Source organism: Grammomys surdaster, unplaced genomic scaffold, assembly GCF_004785775.1.
Source record: "Grammomys surdaster isolate TR1022 unplaced genomic scaffold, NIH_TR_1.0 125956, whole genome shotgun sequence".
Lineage (NCBI taxonomy): Eukaryota > Metazoa > Chordata > Mammalia > Rodentia > Muridae > Grammomys > Grammomys surdaster.
In genome coordinates, this window is record NW_021620775.1 from 3,112,105 (window position 1) to 3,124,609 (window position 12,505).

A 12,505-nucleotide genomic window follows, 5' to 3' on the forward strand; every position below is an offset into this window, starting at 1 on the left:
TCCCTCCCTCCCTATCTTCCCTGAGACCACCTCAGAGTAGATCCACACATCAGCCCTACCTGCATTAGCATCTCTGAAAGCCACTAGCCTATGTCAGGCAGAGCGCCAGTCCCCTGCTGTCTGGAGCCTTAAATCACAGCAGAAGGGCAACAAAATGCACTACAGTTTATTCTCAGAATCATTTATTATCCTGTCTTCCGTGTGTCCTGCTTTAAAATCGTGCTGGACAGGGTTGCACTGTCGGTGTGGTGGAGACACATGGCATATACACTGAGGGTCGCAATGATCTGTTTAGCAGAGTCTAAAATATTCTGCCACCTTAGCTTCCTTGCTAAGTTAGGGATCAAAGAATTTGAGGCCTAAAGGCTTTGAGACAGCTTTTCTTCCAGTCTGTATTGTAAAGGTGGGAATCTGAACCTCAGAGAGGTTAAGCCACTCACCTAAGGCTTGCACAGCAAGTTCTGGGAGCAGACACTCACCTCTCACCTCTGGTTTGTTGCACCCTGTCTGCGGAAACAGATAGTAAAATGAGCTTCATGTCCCAAACAATTGTCCTCGATTCTAACTGCCTCCTATCTCCTAGCTGCTATGTTAATGAAAAGTTTCCCCTTCTGGGGGGGGGGGGCGGGGGAGGAAACAAAGGGATTGGGCCCAGAAAAAAGTAATGGAGCTGTGATGGAGGATTTAAAGTTCAATGTTAAATAAAGCATTGCATCCCTCATCCTCGTTCCCTGGCGTTGGGTCTAATGCCACACACACTGTGTTAAACCAGTGGCTGTGAGTGATTTTCAGGACTTTCATTTTTGAAACAGTCTCCTTCCTAATCTTACTATGACGGTTGTTTTTTCCTCTTTAGATTCTGGTTAATGGAACCATTTTTGCAAGAATGTCTCCTGGGCAGAAATCAAGCCTTGTGGAAGAGTTTCAGAAATTAAAGTAGGTGATGGGCAGGAAAGGAGCACGCACTGGTTCTGTATGGCAGTAGAGCTGCTCACTCCATAGCATCTGAGGGTAGCATCCTTAGTTGTTTTAGGTTTCTATGGATCAGGTATCCAGATGTGCCTCAGGTAAGCCTTGATTCCTAACCCAAGGTTCTAATTACGAAAGGACATAAAGTGGTGTCCAGCCAGGAGTGGTTGTGCTAGTGGGGGTGGCTCTCCGCCACCTCCCTCACCTGATTAAGCTCCTTTTGTGTGTTGGAATAAAGACACAGGTAGTAGGAGGAGGCCAGTCTCAGCTTCCTGAGATATGAGTCACTTCATAGGGAAGAGGCTAATGTTGCTACAGAAATCAAGAAATCAAGTGTAATACTGGAGCAGAGGGATGAAGGGGAGATGGGGAGAGAGGGGGAGAGGAATGGATGGTGTTAGTCTCTCATTCCCTAATCTTAGACTAGTTTGGTGACTGCTCTTCATTAGAAGCAAGTCACTATGTCCTGCCCATACTCAAGGGAGTGGACTTCACAGCAACATGAAGTTCAGGAGATGGGGGCAGTTGAGGCACATTTTAGACACTGACTACCCCACAGAACACTCATTTTGTGGCCCATAAAATCCATCTTACAGGAGTATTGCCTGCTTAGATGCTGAGAGAAGTAATGTGGGCATGTGTAGCTCAGGATGAGAATGGCAGGAAAGTGTGTGAGCTCCCTCCCAAAGTCACCAGCTTGATCTGTTAGAGGATGCATGGTATTTTCAGACCCTGTTGGCATGGACTGAAATGGCAGCTGGCAGGGACTAGATACGGGGTGAGATTCAGAACCCTCTCAAAGCACTGATGACCAAGTTGGGTCTGAACGGAGGAGTTCTCACTAACACTGGACCCACCTATTCATTCCTTGCCCAATTACAGTTTCTAGTCTGAAGGTTTCAGATAGTAAAAAGGCACAGAGTGGCCACGCCATCAGTTCAGGAGACTGCCTCTTCCTATCAGATTTTACCAGATAAGCTCCTTAGCAAAGTCTCAAATGCCTTCCATTAGCCCCACTGTGCTCTCAGACTGGGTAAGTAGCCAGGGGTTAGCTCATTTACAGGGTCATTACATGACATTGGCTGAAGAGAATAATCTTCCTGTCTCAATGCCTGAGCAATACTGACTGACACTCTGAAAGCCACATTCCCCTAAAACACAATTAGCTTAGGAAGGCACATACTGTGACAGAATGAGCTGTCATCTCAGTTACCTGTCTTCCTCTTTGTGGTCTTACCGTTGGCAATGCATATCAAGCAACTCTAAATGAAGGAAGCCAATTAGATGATTCCAGGTATCGTTGACACTATGACACAGTATGCAAATGTTCGTGATTTCACTAGCCCAGCATGTCAGGGCTGAATTTGTCTACATTGGACCGTGTTTGAACTATAGAAATGTCAAAAGGGCAACTTCTTATGGGCCAACTAATAATAGGGATATCATAACAGAACTTGACTTTTATCGCTTATGATCTGATTTTGGAAAATCGTTTAAAGCATTGCCACTAGTCACTGTCGATAAGTGTCATTCAGTTGTAGTAGAAGGTTCAATGGACCTTGCATAAGAAATTTCTTTTCCCTGGCAGCAACTTTAAGTTTTATCCTTCCACTTAGATACTGGGTGCAAACCAAGCAGATAAACATGGGGTACAAGTTACCTCACCGCTACTCTGAGACACACCAAGAACACATGTATGCTCTGATTGTATCTGCTAAGCCCTTCTAATGTTGAAACTGAACTCTTGGTTGTGGTGAGAGCAGCTTGGCCAGGTTAGGCTGTGCTCTGTCTATTAGGTTGAGTGAGAAGTGCTACAATCACGACTTCATTATAATCATGACCCCTTGCTATTGAGCTTGATAGGGTGGACACAATCAACCTGACATTCTTTTCAAGTGTGTGATTACTGTCATTGCTGATGTTCCTGGTGTCATCACTGTCATTTCAGTGATTGAGACAAATTAAGTCAGAGGCCTTTTCCCTCTCGGACCAATATTCTCCAAGTTATATTCTTGATTCCACATCTGTTCAGGACACATACACCCACACACACACAGAGTTAGTTATAATGGAAGTGATTCAAGGGACCTCCTGACCTGTTGATTTTTGTGTCTTTTTCTCTGTAGTTATTATGTGGGCATGTGTGGAGATGGAGCCAATGACTGTGGGGTGAGTACACAGGACTTTTGGGAATACGAACAGCACTTTGGAATCTCTCTTGAGCTCTCTCCAAGGCCCCCTTGGGCCTCTTCAGCCTTCCTTTGGCAGCCACTTGGTTATGCTCACCTCTCCCTGAGCATGGGTTGGAAACAGAAAGAGCTCAGCCTTCTTTCTGTTGTCTTCTGGCAATTCTCAGACTAATAAAGCAAAGCTGCTGATGCTCCCAAAGTTTAGACCCATTGGGGACTTTGCAACATTATCTGGTTTAAGCCTTAAGGTTAACACATTAAGCCTTTAATGTTACTTATAAAGAGAGGAAGCCTCTGGGAGATGATATGCTTTTGTACCAGGTGAATAGCTGGTAAAGCCTTAGAGAAGAAAAAGTTTGGAATTCATAAAGTTTTTAATTATGTGTAAATTGCATTTATTCCCTCCAAGCCCACTCTGAGGTTAATTTTTGAAAATTAGGTTTCTCCCATATTGTTATGAAATCCTAAATGGTATGGTTTTCACACTCTGTAGCAAAACTAAAATAAAGTGAGTCAGGTTACTCTTCATTCCCAGCAGAAGGTGAGTATATATTTTATATTCTGATTTTTGAAGACATGGGTGAAATACCGGTTGACTGTGAAGACTATTCATGTACTTTAATAGCTACCTGTGGTGCACGAATGGAAGAGCAGGGCTGGGGGTATAGCTGAGTAGTAGCGCTTTTACCTAGCATGAAGGATGCTAAACCCATCAAAGCAGTGCACAGAGGAAGAGGAGGATGAAAAGGAGGAGTGAGGGGAACAGAGAGAAAAGGGAAAGCGCTTTAATTTTCAAAGCTTATTAGAAATGTCAAATCTGTCTATTCATTTTAACTTCCACTTAAATATTTTTCCAATGTCTGTGAAAAAAATGTGTTCATACTTAAAGACTTAGTGTACATTTTTTTTTACCCATGTTTCATAAGAAACACAGCCCATTCATCCAACCTAGGGTGAACAGCTATTGTTATTAATTATGTGACATTTATAGCAAAAAAAAAAACAAAACCAAAAAGTCACAATCTCTGTTCCTCCAAAATGTGATCATCTGATGGAGGAATCATGCATGAATTAACCCTACCATATGGCAGACAATCTTAAACTACATAATAGAGGCATAAATACTGAGGGAGAAAAGAGGAGAGAGCTGTTGTTCTAAGATGAACTGAACTGGACTCTTTCAATCTATTGCAAAGCAAACTATCCTATCAAGCCCTACAGAGCAACCTGAATACAAATTTCCTTTGGGCTCTCTGGCTTGCCTATGGGCTAGTCTGTTGTGTGTTTTCTGGACAGCCTTTATCCTTCATCAGAAGAAATAAAGGAGCCCTCTGTGAAGTACCACATGTAACACCATGTGCCCGTGGGTGTGTTTGGCCTGATTTGGGCATTGAATGGTGATGCTGTGTGCCCACACTCTTTACTGGCAGTTAGCTAGTTGGTTGGATCAGTCAGCAAAGAAAGTTATGATTATATATCTTTCCTGTTTTTTTTCCATGAGGATGGTCCCACTAAGTGTAAAAACTAAGATGGTGTAAATCTCCTATCTATGGCCGTCCAGATTCTGCCATTCTTTTTTAAAGATTTATATTGTTTTTCATTCTCTCTCTCTCTCTCTCTCTCTCTCTCTCTCTCTCTCTCTCTCTCTCTTTCTCTCTCTCTCTGTGTGTGTGTGTGTGTGTATACATGCACATGTGCAAATGCCTGAAGGGTCCAGAAGAGGGCATTAGATTTCATGGACCTAGAATTACAATAACTCTGAGCCTCCCAATGTGGGTGCTAGGAACTGAACTACTTGGGTTTTTTTTTTTTTTTGAAAGAATAGTATGGGCTGTTGCGCTGTTGCTTACTAAGTCAGTGGTTCTCAACTTGTGGGTCATGACCCCTTTGGAGGTTGAATGACCCTTTCACAGGGTTTGCATGTAAGATATACTGTGTATCAGATATTTATATTACGATTCATAACAGTTGGGTCACAGCATTAGGAAGGCTGAGAACTACTAAGCTAAGATATCCCTCCAACCCTTTCCCCATCCTTTTATAGAAGTTTTGAATGAGCGCTTCTATTTGCTGATGCCATACATGGGCCACACAGCTAGTATACTATATATGCATGTGTGGAAACCTGCACATGTGTGCATACACCCTTCTGTGGATCATGCTGCAGTCGGTTTCTCTTCCATGGTGACTTTATGGATCAGGAGAGACACGTTATATGGATGAAAGAGCTTATGAACAGAGACCTGAATATGGACAGATACAGTGTTATAACTGACACTGACATGCAACAAACAGCTTTGTATTTGAGTAGAAAAGCCTGGTCTGAGGTGTCATGGTTTGACTTGGATGAATAATTCCAGGCTTTGAAAATGGCTCACGCGGGCATCTCGCTATCAGAACAGGAAGCATCTGTGGCATCTCCCTTCACCTCAAAAACAGCCAACATCGAGTGTGTGCCTCATCTCATCAGGTAAGCCGAAGCTTCCCCTATCCCTCACCACTGTGGCTCATTGTCTGGCTCTGGAAGCAGGCAGAATTGAACACTAAGTCATAATGTCGAGGGCAGGTGTGGATCTAGGGCAAGTGTTGGGGCAGGCCTAGTTCTGTTGGACCCCTAGCCAAAGAATGATTTCTGTTGCTTTTTCAAGCACTAACAAACTCACAAAAAAAGTGACTTGTCCATCCAGTGACTCATCCAGTTTTAAGAAATAGATGGGTGTGTCAGGTAGACTGTTGAAAGCTTTCTTTGATATTTAAAACCTGATTGCATATCTTCTCTTTCCCTTAACTTTGTATATTGAATACCTTCTGTAATATTTGACTAGGAGTTTGGGATGGGTGAGAGGGCAGGATAAGAATGCATCATTAGACAGCTTCTGCCAATACTATTGTATACTTCTAAAATAAACATTCAGAAACACCAGGATGTTGTCATAGGAGGTATTAAACTTCACTGGAGATTAGGAAGGAGGGACATATATTTGTTTTCCTTCAATGAACGCATTTCGAATTCATTTCTACTAACATTTTAAGTGTAACAAAAGATAAAGGATCCAGTTATATATTTTGTTCATAAATCTTTCCCCCTGCTGTTCCTAGATTACCTGGTGGTAACTGGGTATCTCCAGGGCCCACGGGCTGAAAGCTATCACACAGCTTACTCTGAAAGGACAATCAGTTGATTCTCTATCACATTGTTGGTGCCTCAGAGCACAGGGTGACTGGTGGGATGGCATCGGGCCTGAAATACCATGCCCTTCCCACACATCCACCAGGCAGCTGGATCTCATGTCCTTTTCCCTGGGCATCTACATCTGTGTTCTTCTGTACCCTTGAGCACCATCATCCCCTGTGCCTCTAAAGCACAACTGTGACTGATGTATTATGCATCTGGAATGTATTTATAATGCAGTATGTTGGTTTAGAATACAAGTCATGATATAAGATTTCTGGGAGTGGTAGATGATTTATTATTAAGAGTTCAGGGTAGATTCTCTTTGTTTCTGTATTTTATAGCTTTGAAAAATTAGATATGGTTCAGTGTTCAGCTCTGTAAGGCTCATTTTACCCTTTGGTATTCACTACACATGCTTATTCCTGGGAAAGAACCCTAGAAGGGTGATGTGGTACAAGTCTTACATGTATAGGTCTAGGTCTACTGGTTTCTTTGTCATTCTTTGGAGTAAGAGCCACTGTTTGTTATAGTTCAAGTCCTTGTGGGAAAAGCAGTATCTTTTTATTATTATTATTTCTGTATTGCTGTCTAGCTCTAAGCAGAGAATTCGATGGGTAGCTGCAGGATATGCAGATAAATGTACAAGCTACTGAAATTCATAATCATTAGGAATAGCAGTGATCTTGGAAGCTCACGAACACAGCTTTTGTCTTGCCCTTAGAACCACATTTTGTACTTTGTTTTGAATCTGGCTGTCTTAATTTTCTTGAAATTATATACAATTGCAGGGGGAAAAGGATGAAATCATAATGTTTATGTCAGACTTGGGAAAACAATCCAGGCTTTGGTTCTTTCCTGTTTTTTTTTTTTCTCCATCCTTTGTTAAAAACAAATGCTAGCTGTTCACAGCCTGGTGGGAAACATCTGCCGGAAGTAGCCTGGCCCAACTCCCAACCTATCACCCATCTTGCCTGAGGCAAGAAGTTAGTCATTTGGCTTCCAGGTCTACCATTTTATGTTTTGATGTAGTTGTAACATCTTTGAGCTGAGCAGGTACCAATGTCACTAGGGACTGGAAACAAACTAAAGCCATGTGGGCTCATGTCTGTCTTGTCAAAGGTAAGCTGCAGAGCCAACATACTACATTCTCACACTGTCTGCTGATCCACTACTCTACAAAAAACCCTCAGCTAGAAGCCAGTTCTTGTTCCTCCAAAGGATGAATATGCAGTTTCCAAGCTGTGGTTTCTACAATAGTCTTGGTCTTTTGATCTCTTCACCAGCTCAGAATAACACCTTGATTTCTTCCAGCAGTATCACAGATGGCAAAAACCACCAGGACTCCATTTTAGAGATGCATCCAAACTTTGTAAACTGCAAGAGCACTGACCTTAGCTCTGTGTGTCTGAGAGCCATTAAAACTCACTCAATTCTAGTAAGCATGTTGAGATAGAAGAAATTAAGATTGAGTCGATGCTTGACACTGCAGGTCATTATAATGCACCTTATGCTTAGACTTTATACGATGACATTCTTACTTCAGGGAGGAAACAGGGCCTGATTCTGTTTCTGTCCCTTTATAATGATTCTTGGTGTAATATTAGTACTTCATAAGACCTAAGTAAAAAGTAGATCAAGAATCAAGGAGGGAATTAAGGATTGAGGAATAGACTGCCCAAATGAATGAAAGATTGAATAGGTTATGGGATTTAATTAGTTGGTGCTTGCCTATCACAGATAAGTGCTGACATTGATTCCCAGCACTGCATAGACCAGTGGATGCCAGTTAGACAGCATTCGGGAGGTAGAAGCTTCTGGAGTTCAGTGAATAAAACAAGAGACTGGAGAGATGGCTCAGTGGTACACAAGCATAAGGATCCAAATTCAAATCCCAGGCACTGACATAAAAATCCTGCTATAGCTTTGTTTGCCTGGGACCCTACTGTTTGGGATCAGATACAAGTGGTCCCTGATAGCTCAGCCACTAGCCACTTAGCCCAACAATAATCTTCCCACTCAGTGAGAGATGTTGTCTCAAGTCACTAAGGTAGAGAGTGATGAAGGAAGACACCTGACATTTTATTCTGGCCTCTCCAAGTTTGTGTATGGGTGTATGTACCTGTATACTAACATGCATAACACACACACACATATACACATACACACAAAACTTAATAAAACATACAAAAAGATTATGTAGTTTTCTTGGTATATAGCTGGTAAAATACTTGCCTAGTATATAGAAGGACTTGGATTTTTCCAGCACTGTAAAAAGCTAAACATAAACTAAAAAGTAGTTGAAAGAATGAATAGGTGGCTAAGTGAATATATATCAACAAGCTATTAAACAAGAACAACTTGCTCAGCCTTAAGTGGGTCACCCATATTGCCTCCTCTGGTGGAACACTTATATCACTCTCTAAGGCTTGGGGTCCTCATCAGAAGAGGGGACAGAAAGAATGGGAGACAAGAAAATTGGTCTATGCTATGAGCACAAGATGGCGGCCCCACACATGAACTCATACCAGTTGCAGTTGACTGCATAGGGCACGCACAAGACCCAATCCCTAAACATCTACTCACGAGCTCTACTGAGCAGCCTCATAGGGCTCTTCTCTGCCCAAGGGAGCTGCTGCCAGTCAAGCGATGTCTTCAGAGATGTCACCGCTGGTGAGTTACTCGTGTCTCAATGGTTAGCTTCACACTGGTGCTCACGAGGGTGGCTCTGGCTAAACAGAGCAGGTTAAACCAAAGCAGAAACAAAACTATAAGCAAAAGACACAAAAGTGAGAGGAGGACTTGGTGCAAGGGGTTAAGGATTTGGTAAGGGTGGGAAGGGGATAAGGGAGGGCGGAGAGACAAGTTCTAAAATGTATTACACACACTATATACATATGTGAAATATGTATATAATGTATTATATTAATTATATTATGTATTATACACATTGGCAAAGAATTAACTATTTTTTTAAACTGAGTTCCTTTTAAAGTATAAAGGCTAGGGCTGTGTGGCTTACGTCAGCAGTTTTTGTGTTTGTTCTCAACAGGGAGGGCCGGGCTGCTCTGGTCTCATCCTTCGGCGTATTTAAATACTTGACCATGTACGGAATCATCCAGTTTATTGGAACATCACTTCTGTACTGGGTAAGATTTAAATTCATTTCTTCTCAGTTTCTAATTGTATTCATAGTGTTGGGATGTGGATCCTACACCCCCTTTAATGTTTATAAATGCATGACATTCCCCAGAAACAGGTGCCTACAAACTTTGGAATCTGGGGTGTTTCTTGTAGCCTAAGGTCAGAAGTCAGTACTACTGGATATGTTGTCTAGGGTGTTGGTTTTCTCTGGATAACCTGAAACTCTTGACCTCTGCAATCCCATCTCTTCCTTTGGGAATAAACAGGGTTTGAGAGAAGCCTAAATATAACTTGGCAGGAAATGGATCTGCCTCCAACTGTGGAATATTTTTGGCAAGACGACTCAAAAGCGATAAAATGGAAGAGAAGAGTTTGTATTTCATTTGGTAGGACAGCAATGCTGAAAAGCTCCCATGCTGGGGCTGTGCACCTGAACCTACCCAGAATTTAATAGTGTTAGGTACATTATCAGCAAAGAATAGAAATTCCTTAAAAATGACAAAGGAATTTAAAAAAATCAAATGGTAATAGCCATTTAGCACACAGAAGCTATGCATAGATTAAAAATAATCTGCATCGTTTCAAGCATAGTTTGCTCTATAATAAAATGATCCAACACCCTCAGAGGACACTTGGGGAATGAAGCTGTTTTACTGCTTTGGGAGGATGACTCAGAGGTAAACGGAGAGAGCAGGGACTGGGGCATCTTGTCAGTTCCGGCTGGCAAGGACATAAGTGGGGGGCTACATGGCTGTCAGGTGGGGAGGGATAAGGAGACCCTATCCAAGCCTTACCTTCATCTAACATGCAAAGTGGGGTCTTACCCTTGGCCAACTCCCCCCTCTAGAAAGTTAATGACTTACTTTTAAGGTCTCCATAGTTCTACGATAGCTTTTCACATTGCAAAATTTAAGGATCCTGTTGGATAGTTTTCTTGTGTCTCTGTGTATGTATGATCTTGCCATTCAAAGGAGAAAGGATAAGAGGAAGTAACCAGGGGCCTCAGCGTTGAATCGGTCAGTTAAGGGTTTGATGAGTTCTGATTCCTAGCACCCACATCAAAGGTTGGGTTTGATGACACACACCTATATTTCCAGTGATGCAAGGCAGAGACAGGAACATCCTGACTTGACGGCCAGCCAGGCTCCAGGTTCAATAAGAGACTGTCTCAAAAAAATAAAATGGGGACCCCCATAGAGGGAGACCCCTGATACTGACCTCTGGCCTGTACACATAAGTACATGGACACACACCCCTTCACATACAAGTGCACACAGTATATGTATAGTACTCAAGAGCACATGTGTACACACACACATGCACACACACATACAAGTGCACACAGTATATGTTTAATACTCAAGAGCACATGTGTACACACACACACATACACACACGTGTGTGAGCGAGCATGTGTGCACATGGGCATGTGTTATGGTGGGGAGGGCACTGGTGGGTAAATGAGGAAAAGTTGGGAATCAGAGGGCACAATGTACCTACTTTTTCATAAAACTGAGTACAGAGCTGAAGGGTCTGTGGTGGAGTTGCAATCAATCCACTCAGCAGCTGTCCAGCTGTTCAGAGCCGCATGAGGTCATTCTCCAAGCTCCTCAACCTAGAAGCGACTGCAGAGTCTTTGAAAAGGCCAGGGTACGTTCACATGCAGACATCGGCCACACACGCTCAGGATCAGATCACGGTGTGGAAGTCGGTCACTAGCTGTGGCGCATGTTGGAAGGCCTGGCTGCTCAAGAACCATCATGGACATTCCCAAAGAATAATGGCTTTTTGGCCTTATGAGTTCAGCTCCAAACATGTGAACTGAAAAGCTAAGTGCTGTGTGTACCCAGACCTCAGGGAGGCAAAGGTAGTGAGCTAAAGTCTGCAGTGAGTTTATTTAGGGCAGTGATTCTCAACCTTTGATACCCTTTGAGGGCATCAAACAACTCTTTCACAGAAGTCACCTAAGGCCATTGGAAAACACAGATATTTACATTACAACGCACAATAGTAGCAAAATTACAGTTATGAAGTGGCAGTGGTAATAAGTTTATGGTCGGGGGTTCACCACACCACAAGGAACTGTATTAGCAGGTCTCAGCATTAGGAAGATTGAAAAGCACTGGCTTAGGGAGAGGCTGTGTTCAATCTGGGAACATGAGTGAGTTCCAGACTCACTGTTATCATTCAGTCCCTCCTCAAGGTGGAGACCAACACAGGTTGAAGGAGTTGAGGCCTTGACTTTAAATTCTGCTTAAAATCCCATTAGAAACTTTCAGGCTTGTGTTGAGAATTCAGCTGTCCAGGCTGAGACGATGCCTGCCAAGGGTAATGTGACCAGTAAGAGGCTGGTAGGGTTTTGATGGAGCTACTGGTTATAAAGAAATGACTGGGAAAATAGCTACTGGGGTCATTTAGTCTAATGAGCTACTGATATTTTTAGGTCTATATTTTCTATTTGAAAAGAAGAAAGAAACAACAACTGCTTGCAGAGTGCTTTTTAAGGAGCACCATAAATGAGAACCACTATAACAGACGTGATACTTACACTGTTTTCTTCCCCCCAGCAACTTCAGCTCTTTGGTAATTACCAGTATCTCCTGCAAGACGTGGCCATTACACTGATGGTCAGCTTAACGAGTAAGTTTGTATCTATTTGTGAAGTCCTAGAAACACACAGTTAAGGACCTGGTGGAAAAGTGACGTCTATGAATTTATTTAAAGTAACATTGGGGCTTGGAGTCTCTAGACCTGCAGCAAAATAACTTAATAATAAATAGGTCTAACCTAATAATATAGAAATAATATAACCTACATAATATAAATATAAACTAATATAAATAATAAATAACCTAATAATAAGTAGGTCTAATGTAATAATATATGAATGATATATCCTATATACTGTAAATATAACCTATTATAAATAATAAATAAACTAATAATAAATAGGTCTTTCCCCTAAGAACCTGTCAACATATTATTTTTTTTTTATTGGATGATTTATTTACATTTCCTATGTTGTCCCCTT

At 42.1% G+C, this 12,505-nt stretch overlaps 1 protein-coding gene across 1 annotated transcript in view; it reads left to right on the forward strand.

The window, feature by feature from the left end:
• Atp13a5 (ATPase 13A5) overlaps positions 1 to 12,505 on the forward strand; it is a 140,201-nt gene that overhangs the window by 93,912 nt on the left and 33,784 nt on the right. Inside the window, exons 22-26 of the mRNA XM_028753804.1 lie at positions 857 to 936; positions 3,096 to 3,138; positions 5,519 to 5,628; positions 9,383 to 9,479; positions 12,042 to 12,114. Of these exons, the coding sequence (XP_028609637.1) occupies positions 857 to 936; positions 3,096 to 3,138; positions 5,519 to 5,628; positions 9,383 to 9,479; positions 12,042 to 12,114 (403 nt within the window). The remainder of the gene's footprint in view (positions 1 to 856; positions 937 to 3,095; positions 3,139 to 5,518; positions 5,629 to 9,382; positions 9,480 to 12,041; positions 12,115 to 12,505) is intronic.